Source organism: Protopterus annectens, chromosome 5.part0 (genome assembly GCF_019279795.1).
Source record: "Protopterus annectens isolate FY-2018-M chromosome 5.part0, PAN1.0, whole genome shotgun sequence".
Classification (NCBI taxonomy): domain Eukaryota; kingdom Metazoa; phylum Chordata; order Ceratodontiformes; family Protopteridae; genus Protopterus; species Protopterus annectens.
In genome coordinates this window covers 1445087543-1445102490 of record NC_056735.1, presented here as the reverse complement: position 1 = coordinate 1445102490, position 14948 = coordinate 1445087543, and the positions used below count along the sequence as shown (strand labels likewise).

The 14948-nt window shown below is 43.3% G+C and overlaps 1 protein-coding gene across 2 annotated transcripts in view; it reads right to left on the bottom strand.

Annotated features, from left to right (window-relative positions):
- The window catches only part of TPP2 (tripeptidyl peptidase 2), a 2672548-nt gene that overhangs the window by 2266124 nt on the left and 391476 nt on the right, over positions 1-14948 (bottom strand). For both annotated transcript variants that reach the window (XM_044071246.1, XM_044071247.1), the window contains exon 6: positions 1638-1801. In XM_044071246.1, the coding sequence (XP_043927181.1) occupies positions 1638-1801 (164 nt within the window). The remainder of the gene's footprint in view (positions 1-1637; positions 1802-14948) is intronic.

Genomic DNA, 14948 nt, shown 5'->3' with positions numbered 1-14948 from the left:
GTGTGTGTGTGTGTGTGTGTGTGTGTGTGTGTGTGTGTGTGAGAAAGCAGAGGAGACTGTGTATGTGTGTATGAGAGAGTGAACAGTGAGATCAATGGAGCAGTTATTTTACACTCGCTAAGCAGCACGTTTGCTGTTTTGTGGATGTAAAACAAAAATAAATGAAATGGAAAAAAGTGTGTGCATGCATGTTTCTGTCTGCATGTGTGAGAATGCCTGCATGAAAGCAGAAAAGACTGTGTGTGTGCGTATGTGTGTGTGTGTGTGTGTGTGTGTGTGTGTGTGTGTGATGCAGAGAGAGAGGAGAGTGAGAGCGATCCCTGGCAACAGCAGCAGGATCAATTAAGAGGTTTGCATACCTCTCAACTTCTCGCACGGTAACTCTGCACAGAGCACTCTCAACCTCCGAGCACAAATAACAGGGGGAACGAAGCCAAAAAAATAGGAGCAAATTTTAAATACTTCTCTTATAAACTTAGAAAGTTGATAGAAATCAAGGTTTTGTGTTACCATGCATTTTCTGAAGGATATTAAGTCTGAAACTCAAATGCTTGTCATTATACAATGAATTCAGTCCTCACTTAATTGCCACAAAAATCCAGAAAAACACAGATTTTATGAGGAACAGACCAAAAATATAAGGCAAAAATCTGGACGTTCTGCAAAAATCTGGACAATCAAGAGGTATGACAGAGCCACATATAATATGGACAGATTTTACATATTGCTTTTATAAACTTACAAAGTTGATAGATTCAGAAAAAGGTTTCCATTAAGTTTGCGTACCTCTCATCTATACATCTCAACCTATTGAACAATAAATCTGGACAGAGCCGCAAATAATACGGACAGATTTAAATATTGCTTTTATAAACTTAGAAAGAAGAACAAGCACTGAAAACCCTGCTTCCATTTCCAACCTCCTATTTTTGTGAAGCAGGGTTTTCTAAAATGACAGCAACCAAAATAAAATTACGGAGTAGACTGGACATAAGGAACACACTTTGGGTGTCACTGTCTCCCATCACTCCTAGATGGGACTGTCTCATTACAGGGAAACAAGCCCAGGGCTCCCACTGATTCTGTATTCATGCTTTATTTTTATGCCCGTGCAATGGCCGGTCTGTGGAAAATTGTCTTCCATGAAACCGGTCCTTGGTGAAAAAAAGGTTGGAGACCGCTGTGTTACAGGGTGCATAAAATCACTCTCAAATGACCTGCACAATGTTTGATAAAATGGAAAAAGAATCATGCCATGCTGTCATTACAAGACATGACTTTAAACTACTACTATAGAATGTTTGTTGGGCAAAATGAAAGTGCTTCACTAAAATATGTACTATGTTATGCTATCAGCATGCTTGTTGGGCAAACTTCAGCCATTTCACTAAAATGTGTAAAATGACTGAAATAATTTAGGCAGAGTACACAAAAAAAATCAAGCAATAAGCTGTTGCCTCTAAGCCCAAATCAGCATTAAAAAAAATGGACAAAGTCGTAATAGAGACCTCAAACCTACAAACAGAGTTGGGAAGTAAAATACAAACCATATTTATTTCTGTCACAAAGGAAAAACTGCATCACAGTTTTAGTACTTTTTTAATTTGGTCATTAGTTCCACAGAATTCCAGTCTCACCTCCACTAGTCACGATGCATAGTAAGTTGCCATCATCATAAATGTTAATGGAGTAATTCAGCATCTCTGATGTGCCCAATGATGCAAATTCACGTGCCTCCTTAAAGCTCCTCAACACATTACAGTTGGCAAGTTCACCACTCTCAGTTGTATCTATGCAAGCTCTAGCATAAAGAAAACATAAATAAAATATTTTATTTAAAGAACAGACAGCATACACAACTTACAAAAAGTGGACATGCTACTGCTTTAACCAACAAAAAATATAAAAGCAGATTAAGAACATATTCCAAGTGTTAAGAACAACATATTCCAACCGTTATTTATACTCAAAGAAGGGGGGGGGGTAATGCGAATTACTTACCCACAGGAAACAAAAGTTATGTACCCAACATAATAGATCTATGTTGACTTGTTTCCATCTGGTTCAACCTATGGTTATTGGATCAGACACTGATCCCATGCTGACCAACTGCCAAGATTTCAGCTCGACCAACTCTGCTTCCTCTGCCCACAACCCCCCTACTTTACTACAGCTGCCTCAGATCTAGTTTGCTCCCTCTTTCTTCTTAAACTTTCAGATATGGCCCACAAAGGGAGAAAAGCCAAAAAGACAAGGACTCCAAGAAAAGAAGGGAAATGGTCTTCCCAGTTAGTCATCTCTGGAATAAAATAGTCAAAAAGATGAGGGCAGGTGGTGGGGTGAGGTTGAACCAAATGAAAACAGAAAACACAGATATATTGGTTATAGTGAGTACATAACTTGTATCTGATGTCTTTTCAGTTGGACTTCAACTTGTGGAACAGAGTCCCCAGCCATGTAACACCCAAGAGCAGTCTCATGGAAGGATGTTGTGCAATACAGTGGTACCAAATGAAGCTCAAGACCTAGAACCCGAAGGAAATACAATCAGAAAACCATTTGAACAGAGTAAACTTAGATACAAGAGAACCCAACCAAAACTTAGAGGATGAGACAAGTGATTAGATTTTCTAAAGGACTTTGTCTTGTCCAAAATAAACCTCAGTTGCCTCTGGACATCAAGGCAATGCAGTAGATATTCACTCCTGTTATGAAAATCAAGAAAAAAAAATGGCTGATGAATGGACTGGCTCAAATTATTCTTGGACACCACCTTAGGCAGAAAAGCAGGACCTGGTCTAAGGAACACACTGTCGTGATCAAAGACCAAATAAGGAGGGACAGAAGAGAAGGCCTGCAACTCTGACATGTTTGGCAGAAGTAATGGCCAAGGACTCAATATCCAAGTTGTTTGGCTTCTGCTACATACCTACAATCAACAGCATTACTAGACGAGTTAAGTACAAACTTGCAGTGTTATAGATTGTACTGCATTTTATTTTTCTGTGTATTTAATTATTTCATTGAATACTGTGGTCTGCGCCTCTCTGTAGTTATTTATTTTTCTATTTAATTGTTTCATAGAATACTGCAGTCTGTCTCTGCAGCTAGTTTCTTGTCCACCCTCCCTGTTCTTGTTCTGGTATTAAGCTTAGTGGCTTTGGAATTGCCCACCCCTTCTGTAAATTTGTGTTTGAACACTCCTCCTGGGTCTATCTCATTTGCTCAGTCAGCAGAGTACAGTGAGATCATATTTTGACTTCAGACACTCCTACCAGTCCCATCTGTTCAGCTCTATCCCACTCTATTCCAGTCTAGTGTCACTAGCTCATTCGACCTAATACAGAGAGAACATTTCTGAAAGGCAAGCCACTTAGGTCCTTAATTTTGAATTATTTTCTGTTTCTCCTTTCTCCCTTTCCACTTTCCAAAAAAAAAAATTTTAAGCTTGTTTCCTGCCTTTCCTGTAAATAGTCTAGTCCAGATACAGATTTGCTGTATCCAGGACTATTTGTAAGCTTCTGAGCCCCCCAAACATTTCTGTGTTGGAAGGAAGCCTTCTAGCTTATCAGTGGGAATGGTAAGCACTAGGTAGCCTATCTACCACAAGATCCAGGTACAAATTCTTAGTTTTAGCACTTGAATTTGCTTATTTGTGCTCAGTACTTGTTCAGAACTTGTTGCTAGCACTAAATAAGCTACAAATTACTACATCACTCAACCTTCCTCGTTACCTAGAGCAAAACGGTTTTTGTACTTACTTTCCTCACTTGCTTAGAGAAAAACAGCTCTTATACTCACCTTCCTCACTTGTCTAGAGGAAAGTAGTTTTTTATTCAGGCATGTCCAAGGGTCAGCTCCCAGTGTTCTCTCCTGTCTATCTGATGAATCTGGGCATCTTGGGGCAATGTAGCAATTGCCTCATGTACACAGACAACCCTCTCCTCCTACCACCCAACACAACAACCTGTGAGATATGCACTTATCTAGCCAAACTGGAGGTAAAGCTCTCTTTAACCAAGACTGAACTTGACAGTCAAGAGGAGAAGGTAAACACTTGCACCACACCACATTCATCACACAGTCCCACTAAACCTACACCACCAAAATCCACACACAAACAGAAACATTCACAGTGGCTCTCAATAATAATCTGCTCAAGCAACAGAGACCTCCAAAGCAGAAATGCAAGCAACCTCCACCCCCCCAACACAACCCAAATGACACACAGCCCACACACTCAGTGTGCCAATAAACCACAGCCCATAAGGTAAACCAATGTACCCAACACACTAGTCATAGGTGACTCTATAGTCAGGCACACCAATGCCCCACTCACCAGGTTAAACAAGGAGAAGGTTACTGTCAGCTGCCTGTCGGTGAAAGGATCTGCCACATAACCCAGGCACTCAGGTCACTCCACAACAACTACAAATATGACTCTTGTCATTGTCCATGTTGGTGTGAACAACCTGAGATGTACCTCCCTGGACTACATGAAAAGAGACATGGAAGATCTCTCCGATCTTGTAGCCCAGGCAGGTATGACCCTAGCCCTGAGCAGCATCCTGCCATCGCCCAGAATGATACCGCAAGTACAAGGACAAAATGATTGACTTCAACATTTGGCTAAGCTTCTGGTGTCATTCTAAGGGGATCTAGTATCTGTCTGCCTGGGACGATATGGTTGACAGACCACGATGCTTTGCCAGAGATGGCTTGCACCTGTTGCCCCTGGGATTCCAGATACTTCCTAAGGGTCTTGCTGCCCCTATAGTGCCTTTTTTATGCAAGGTTCAAATGACAAATTCACTACTGTAACAGGAACAGGCAAGCAAAAACTGAGGGTAATGCTAGAAGTCTAAATCTCAAAATGCACTCACTGAAGGCAATCTTTAAAATGGAGAACACTAACATCTGTGCAGTGACTGAGGCCTGGTTCAAGGCTCTAGAGAGCACGCTTGCATTACCAGGCTATAACTCATACCACACTTCGCTATCTAACCTGGACCAGAACAGCAAAGGCGGAGGTGTGTCCATATTCATTAAGGACATCCACACCTCCAAGCTAGTTGCACAGCATAATGCATTCGTGGTTATCCAAGTACAACTAACTCTGGGCAAAACTGCAATCCAAATTGTAGCTTGCTACAGATCCCCCACCATGCTCCAAGATTCCCATTCCTCTTTTCTTGATATACTGGAAAATATTAGGGTTAACCAAACACCCTAATAATGGGTGAACTACCCCACCATTAACTGGGAAAACCACTCATATGTACCAACTCCTTCGCTCAGCGCATTCTGGAATTCATAAATTCCAATGCCCTGGATCAACTTATCCACACCCCCACCAAGGGCAATATCCTAGACCTAGTCATTACCATCATGAGTAACCAGTGTTCCACACCTGAAGTCAACTCCTCGTTTGATCAGACCACAAGCTAATCACCTTAGATATCCATATCCCACCCCCACCTACCATTAAGGAAACCACGGTAAAAAAATTCTCCAAATCTAACTTCATGCTTCTTAAGACAGAAATGGAGAACTTCATGACAACCATGAGGATGGACAATACAGTTACGACTGCTGAATCCTACACAAATGCACCCTATATGTGCATGGATCGTGCTATCCCAAATAGAACCAAGACGCTATCCTTCAAAAAAAAGGAAGCCAACCTGGTGGTCCCCTGCTATAAACAAACTCTACAACAGAAGGAAGAAACTGTTGCAAAAGAGAGTAAAATCCCATAAGTGGAGGATCTCCCTGGTCAGCCTCAGTAAGAAGTCGAGATCCTCCAAACCTAGCTACGAAAACAAAATGATCCTAAGGGCAATCAAAAAGCATTCTATAGCTATGTCAAGAATCTCAATGGCAACACCCAGATCTGCTCCGAGTTACAGCACAATGGCATGAAAATTACAGAACCAACTGATATTGCCAACATCCTGGCAGAGAGGTTCAGTGCTAACTTTACCCCCATCTCAATCCCTAAAGGGCCCATATCTATACAGGAAGAATGCAGAGTCCCTGTAATCACATTTATGCAGGTAAAAGCTGCACTCCCTAAAACCAAAAACAGAGCATCCATGGGACCAGACAACATCCCAGGCTGTGGTTTACATGAACTTCAGAACGAACTGGCTCCCCACCTAAACACCATGTTCAATCAGTCTCACGTCAGACTTTGTGCCCAGTGTATGGCGCACAGCAACAGTTATCACACTCCACAAAGGGTGAGCCACCACTGATCCTGGGAATTATCGCCCTATTAGCCAAATGAGCCTGGTCTGCAAGGCCATGGAACGTATCATCATGGAACTCATAAGCAAAGACATTGGTAACGTCCAAACTTTGGACCCCATCCAGTTCAGGTTTGTGAAAGGCGGATCACACCTTCTGAACCTGATAGGCTTCTTTGAGGCAGTCACCAAAGCCGTAGACGAGGGTAAGGTGGTTCACACAGCCTATCTTGACCTCGCCAAGGCTTTCAACACCATCCCCCATTCTGGAATTATAGCTAAACTCACTAAACTATAAATCCCTAAGTCACAAGATGGGTTGCCAACTGGATCACTGACAGAACCCGCACTGTAAAAGTTGCAGACGCAAAATCTGACTTCAAACCAGTGACAAGTGGAGTACCACAGGGTTCAGTCCTGGGACCTCTCCTTTTTGATACCTACCTCACTGAAGTACAGGCTAACACAGAAGGCCTCTGGCTAATGAAGTTCGCAGATGACTGCAAACTAGGAGCCATAGTTGAGTCCCCAAATGATGTGGACATCCTACAGAAAGGCCTCACTGAAACAGATGCCTGGTGTCAGAGGCATGGCCTCAAGCTAAATGCCAAAAAGTGCATTGTCATCCCCTTTGGTAAAAACTCTATACCCATGAACTACCACATAAACGGCAGTCTACTTAACGCTGAATGTGTGATAAGAGATCTTAGGACCCAGGTGGACAGTAGTCTCTCCTTTGATAATCGCATCACCACAGTAGTCAGGAAATCCTTCTATGTGGCACACCTCATCACAAAAGGGTTCTCATCCAAGAAAAAAAGAGGTCATTGTTCCCCTCTACTTGGCACTCAGACCCATTATAGAGTACAATGCCCCTTTTGGAATGTACCTCACAAGACATAGGCAGCAGCTGGAAAGGCCACAGAAGTACCTCACAAAGACGATTATTGGCCTCAAACAGATGCCCTACACTGACAGTCTCAAAAAATTCCAGCTTTACTCTATTGCATATCACCTACTCCGAGGAGATCTCTGCCTAACACATAAAGCTATGTTAAACCCAGAGCTGTTGTACATGCTACACCTAAAGAAATCCCAATCCCTCTGAGCTACATGCTCTAGGGACCTAAACCTTGTCACCACAATAAACAGGACATGCTGGAGGGATAGATTCCTGTCCCAGAGACTTCCTATACTCTGGAACAAGCTACCTATGTCAAGCAAAGTTCCTCACTAGCATTCTTCAAGAAAAATCTTGAGTGGATGGGAAATAGGAGGTACACCCCGGGGATAACTTCTGTGGCTCTGCTCAACAGGGGCACAGGAAATTATCTTTCTTGGGTGACGTAAGCCAGAGAACCTTGCTGGCTAGGCTGACTTAGGCCCTTGGGCTGATAGCATAGTACCTACCTATGAACCTAAGGACAGAGTCTTCCACAATAACAATTTCAAATCAACAGTAGCAGAGGGCTCAAATGGATGTGCAGTTAAGCACCTGGAAAATAAAAGGCAAGTTCCAAGTTGGAAGAGGATCTCAAGACAGGAAGATGAAGTAAAAGAGTTCCTTTGAGAAAGTCCTTTGAGATCTTAAGGGCAGACAATGGCACATTACCCCTATGAATGTGAAAGTTGGACATAATTACCACTGCACTTTAATAGTTGAACTACACCCAGAATTGAACAAATATGCAAGCAAGTCCAGGACAGCCTCCAATGGTGGTGAAAAAGGATTCAAGCCCTGAGAGATGGCCCACAAGTTTAACATTTCCACTTGCCAGCATACATCTTATGAGTGGACATCTTTTGGGAAGAAGTTAAAATGTGAACAACTCTGTCAGAAAGCATCAGATCTTTGGCCATCAAGGAAATTGAAGAAACCAAGTAGTTAATCTGGGCATTTGAAGTCTGGCCAGATCCACCCCACCCCCCCGAATGAGAAATGACATCTGGAATGAGAATCAAGACCCAAGGAGGGTACCTCAGGAGAGGCCAAAGGAAAGTAAATCACAGCTGGCAAGGCCAAAAGGAAGCAATGAGGATTACAGTCACTCTGAATGGACAACTTTCTGAAGAAACTGGGGCTAGAGGATATGCATAAAAAAGACCAGGGAGACCAATCATACATGACAGCGTCTCTGAGTGACTGTCCCTGAGAAAGAATTAAGGCATAATAGCTGTTACACATGGTGTTGGATGGGGAAGTTAACAGGTCACAACAGAGTGCCCCAGCACTGAAAACTCTGACCAGCAAACATTAGATTCACAGACAACTCATGGGGAAGGAGAATGTTCCTGATCAAACTGTCCACTAAAATGCTGAACTTCACTGTGATGTATGCTGCATTCAGAAATCACTGAGTTGATATCACCCACTGCCAGACCCTCATGGCTTCCCGATAAAGAGGGTAAGACCGGATCCGCTCACTGTTTGTTCAGATACTTGACCAGTGACATATTGTTTGGATAGAGATCACACTCTTTGGGAGAACATCCCAAAAAGCCTGCAATGCAAGGAGGGCCACTCCTCTCCAAGATAGTGATGTGCAGGTTGGCCTTGGTCACAGACCAGATCCCCTGGATAATCCTCTCATCAAAATGCTACTAGAACCCACCCTCATCCCAGAAGAGGCATTTGTCATGACTGTCACCTGTGGAGGTGGGAACACAAAAGGACTCTCTGTGGGCTCCAAGGCAGACTCTAACCAGTGTTTCTCAGGACACACTGGTCAAAAAAACTGGAAAGTCCACTGGATGTGTAAAGTATAACCAATGTACCACCAGAGGGTACTGCAATGCCCTCTTGTGATACCTGACCAAAGGAACCAAATAAATGGCAGCCACCATGTGATCCAAGAGCCTGAGAATAAGATATGCTGGAGGTTCTCTGTAAGTAATCAAGGAACCTGCCATATCCCAAAGATTCAATATTCTAAACTCTGGAAATTTGGCAATCTGGGATACTGTTTACAAATGGCAAACTATAAACTCCAAGGAGTGAAATGGATGTAGACTCAACTTTTGGTAGTCGACTGTGATTCCTAAGGAACTGCACAGCTGGAGTAAGTGGTCTCTGGCTCGGATTAGGGATGCTCTCATGGGGGCAGTTAGGAGCCAATCATCTAGGTAGGGAAAGACATGGAACCTCTGTAACCTGAAACAGGCTGCTACCACTTCCACACACTGTGAACATCCAGGGGGCTGTGGTGAGATCGAATAGCAGAGCTCTGAACTAGTAATGATCAGTTCCCAGCCAAAAGTGCAGACGTCTTGGGCTGCCTCACAATCTTTGACAGTAGGCATCTGTGAGACTGATCAAACACATCCAGTCATCCTTCTTCAACACAAGTAAAAATGGACTGCACCATGACCAACAAGAAATTTGTCTGCATCAGAAACTGATTAAACTTGCTCAAATCCAGAATTGGCCTGATGCCCTTGTTCTTCTTTGGAACTAAAAAGAATCTTGAGTAGACCCTGGATCTTCACTGATGGAACCTCTTGGATGACTCAACTCACTAGCAGCTCCTAGATTTTGATTGCTGATGCTCTTTTCTGACAGGGAAGAATATCTGGAAGTCATTTGGGAGTTAAATTGAGGACATGTAAAAATGAAATTGAATAACCCCTAGATATGAGACTCAACAACCATACGTCTGAGGTGATGGCCTCCCAAGCTTTCCAACCTACAGCCATTCGACCCCCAACCACCCCTGTCACAAGGGCAGCGTCCATTGTGGCTGCCCCCTACTATAGAGGGAACCCTCTGAAGGATTTCCTAAAAAAAAAAAAAAAAAAAAAAAAGAGGGACAGCGAGAGGCATTTCGCCTTACTGGTTCTGAGAAAAAAACCCGTTGAGGGGTAGCAAAATGAACTCTAACTGCAGACAGCATCTTCCCATCTTGCTCACTCCTGGTCAAAATGTCTTTGGCTTTCAGCCCAAAAATAGAGAAGCCATCAAATGGCACATTAAATGATGCCTTAAAGCAGTCCACAAAAATCACACAATCTCATCCAAGCATGACAATGCATAGTGATGTTGGTGCCAGCCACCTTGGAAGTGCCATCAGCTGCACTGGAAGGCAGAAGCATGGCCACATTAGAACTAGAATGGTGGGTAGCCAGCTGTCACCATAGTCTTCTGAGTGTCTTGAGATTGCTGTCTCTTTACTCTTCTTGAGACTTCTGATACAATGTCCAGTGGAAGCCCAGTTGAATGCACTAAATAATTTAATGTCTTCAGTGGAAAGATGACTAAGGTGTAAGCAAGCTTCCCGAAGTGTTCCAAGGCCCATGACTCTCTATTTGGAGGATGGAATGAGGAAATATGTTCTGAAATGTCTTTCTTAGTGGCCACCACCTCCATGACAGCATTCATGACAAGACTATTACTTCCGTGTTACCAGTCCTTAGGAGGGGGAAGGATCTTGGGCTTTTTGAAGATCAGTCACACTGTACTGGGATCCTTCCACACCCTCTGGGATACCAGGTAAATATGTGCATACTGAGTGGGAACCACCAAGGATGTGGATGGGTCTACCCTGAAAGACTCCAGAAACAGACTCCTCTAAAGATGGTGCTTCAGCAGTTTAGCCAACACACTGCTGAAGGGGCTCCAAAAAATCACAAACAGGCATCTTCATGGGGTGATTTGTGAGGCGCCTTCTCCTTTTTTTAAGGTCAGTCTCCTCTGTGAGGGCTTCCTCAGGTAAGTCCAGCAGTTTCCTCTTACACCACATCTTAATGGATACTTTCTGTCCAGGAAACCCAGGGGGTGGGGCAGGGGTGCTACTAGTAGGGTAGCCGGGAGACCACTGCAGCAAGCTGAGAAGCAGCCACAGGTTCCTGATGGGAGAACATCCTTTCCATGATGCTCAAATCACAGGTAGAAGTGAGCCAATCAGATCCAGCAGACCCCAAGGACACACTGGAATCCAGAGTCATTCAGCCCTGTCCTGACACCAAGACAGGGGCTGAACTGTCTAGAGCAGAAGCTCTGAGCAGGACGGATGACCTCAAAACTAGGATCATCAAACCTGACCCACAGAATCCTGCCTCGACCTGTTGGCCCTAAGGTCCACCACGTGGAGTCAAGGAAACCAAGGTAGGGATTGCAGTCAAAACTGGCCAGGCCATCTGCTCCAATCCTAAGGAACAGAAGACAACCAGATCTGAAGATATTGGAGCTGTATGGCCCAAGAGAGGAAACCAATATACATGAGATGAAGCTTTGGGGTGAGGGCCCGAGGTCAAAGGGATGAGGTCCAACTCCATCTATGCCTGTAAGAAGGACTACATCAAGATCCAATTCTGAAGTCTTCAAACTGCCAACAGACCGAGATAACCATATCGAGAAGGCCCCCAAGGTGGGAGGGGAGCTTGGAAGATAGCCAGCCAGGCAACTCATCTGACCTATTGGTCAGAGCAAGGGAAGCTTGGATCTGAGACGAATACAGGTTGGACTTGGATGAAAAATCATAAGAACAGGGAAAAAAAAACAAGTTGAGAAGGTCCAAGTGAAGCAGTCCCCCCAACCAGAAAAGGAGTCCGTAATCTAATGGTAAGAGAAAGTGCCTTGCCAGTGACTGGAGCAAAAGGAAACAGACTCTAAGGCAGAGGAGCCGAAAGAGATTAACTCTGAGATAATGGCCCCGAAGGCAATCAGGATCTAATGGGCCAGACACAATCATAGAAAAGCCAGGGCAGACAGCTTACTGTCTCTCCCTTGGAAGCTTTGGAGTCTTTAGCCTGCTTATGGCCTGACTTGTCCCCTTTGCTGGAGGAGGCTAACAAAGAGTTCCCCCAAAGACAGAAGACCCTTAAGCATAAGTTTGACCCTCCTCTTGTTAACAGCATGAGAGCTAAAGCCCTCACAAATTGCAAAATGTGACTCTAGATAAGCAGCTCGAGGTAATATACACATTGCCCATGAGCATCCTGGGAATGAAGCTCATGCCCACAAGAGAAAGATTTATAATGTATAAAGGTATAAAAAACTGTGACACCTACCTAACACACACAAAAATAAAAACATAACACAAGCCCTAAAGATGGGAAACACAACCTACTCTATGAATAATAACTACTCAAAAAAAACTATCAATACACTACATACATTACACTAACCAACTAAGAATAAAAAGGTATGTACAGGTGAAAAGGATACAGTGAATGGAGTGGATGACCGAGCTGATGTCCAGACTGGTAGCAACCTAGATTTGAGGTAGAACTAGTGGAGCGGGGGGGGGGGGATGGGTAGAAGAGGCAGAGCACTTCAAGCTGAAGTCTTGGAAGCCAGCATCAGACATATGTCAGACCCAATAACCACAAGCTGAACCAGATGGAAAAGACATCAGATCATATGACTATGATTCTTAGACAATACAAGAGCCAAATTTGTGACCACTATTTCAGGACTAAACAGGAAAACAGCAATAAAGTGCAGTTATGTAAAATCTTACCATAACAGTGGATGTCCTTCTCTTCACTGTCACAGTATTCTACATGGAAGGGATCTCCCGCCCAGGGCAGCCTGATGCTCGGCCAATATGCAAAAGCCTAAAAGGCTCCCTGCACTGGACGTAGTATATAAAAGGGACATATGGACACAACCATCCAGAACTAAATTGCCCCAGAAGAGGGCAGTCTCCAGAGGACAAAGGGGTCCATGCACATCCAGAAGGAAAAATGCAGAGCAAATAAGAGGGGATTGGAGGGAGAGAGCAAATACTGCAACAGAGAAAAGAAGGGCATCTACTGTTATAGTATGATTGTACACAACTATGTCCCTCTATATCACTGATGCAATATTTTACATAAAAGGGAGTAAAAAAGCTCAAGAAACAGAATGGGAGGTGGAAGGTTGAGAATAGCCCTCAACAAACCCACATAATATGGTTTCAACAAAACCTGCTCTGGCTATAGAAACCATATCCAATGTATAATGCTTAGTAAAGGTATGAATGAAAGAACAAGTAGTAGCTTCAAGGATGGAATGGGTGTCCAAACTCCTTGAGCACGGCACCTGAGGAGGCAACAGCCCTAGTGGAATGAGCTGTAACAGAAGTAGATAGAGATTTGCCATGAAGAGAACAACAAAAGGAAATGGTCTTAGATATCCAGGAGTAGATGGTTTGCTTAGAAACCACAAAACCCAAAGAGCTGGAATGAAAGGAAACAAAAAGCTGATCAGACTTGCAAATAATCCTAGTTTTATCCAAACAGTATCAGAGCTGTCTGTGCAAATCCAAGGTATGCATGACCATCTCACTAGCAGATTAAGGAGAAGGGAAAATGGAAGTGAGATTCCTTCTATGTAGAATACTGCAACAGTGATATAGAAGGACATATACTGGGTTGCACATCAAGGATAAAGAAAAACATCTACAATTACAAGTATGTTTGTGCACCAAAACCCCCAAAACACATTTAAAGAAACAGTACCATTACCCAGGTGTTAAACAACATCACTGACAAGAGCATTAACACTACAAGTAATCAGCTACCTTGCAACTAAATCTTTGCAAATCAAGAAAGTAGCATTCAGTGAGCACTCAATGGTGGCAAAAACAAACCAAGCAGGCTTGGGGAAGGATACAAAATACTGCAGCAGCTTGAAAGACAAATGCCTTTCTGTGTTCTACTGGTTAAAATACGAATATAAAAACAACAGTATGTAGACAACCTAAAGGAAAGCGGGGCCGGATACAGCAAAAAGGCAACCTAGGCAGTTGTCCAGGTATTAGTGCTGGAAGAGAGCCAGCCTAGCCATGAAAACAAAAACAAAAACCCGATTATCTATTCTACTTGGCTGTGTGGCAGTCTCACCAATGAGAGAGAGAGAGAGAGAGAACTCCTGGAGCTTCAATCAGCTTCTCAGAGAAGCGCATTACCAACAGGAGATTTCTAAGGTCTTCTAGCAGAGATCAGAGCTGCAGGCAGGTGTATGTAAACACAAGATTCCTGCAATCCACAGTAGTTACGGTGTGAAGGAAGGAATCGACTGTAGTAAAGAGAAGCATCATCATATGCGCCATGACCCTTCAGTATGATGTTTGGCTTTCTTGACTGCTGAGAATGTGTTTATTATTTGGCTGTGAATAAACTGGACAGCATGAAGTCTAAGAGTTTAATGTTAATTAAAAATTGTATTCATAGTTAAAATATTAACCATCTTTTTGTAAGTACATGGATGAGAACTACAACAGTCTGTCTGGTACTTACTGCAGACCCAGTGAACATGGGAGCTGATGCTGAGTAAAGCTTTGAACTGTTAATGAGCTGCTTCTTTCTGTAGTATATGGTTTGATTCCTCCATCTTCATTTGCCTACTGTATGACTCTAGCCAAGTCATTTCACCAGAAAGTGCTCCTGGGACCCTCAAAATTGACACCTGCAACTAGTGGGCTGTCCCAAGTTATTAGCAAATGCAATGCACATTTGTGTATGAATTCCTGTACCCTTCACATTGACTCTAATTAGTGCTTTCCTAAATGCTACCTGATGGAGTCCCAGCATGCATCTTGTAGTTTTAACAGGTTGCCAAATGAATTTTTGATAAAACTGAGTTCTGGTCTGGCAGGTGGCACAGAGGAATAAAGCTGCATCTTGTTAACCAGTTTCTTCTTGTTCCAAGGGTGCAAGGTTTGATTGTTTTCACCTTCATTTAACTACTCCCTGTGTGACTTTGAGCAAGTCGCTTAA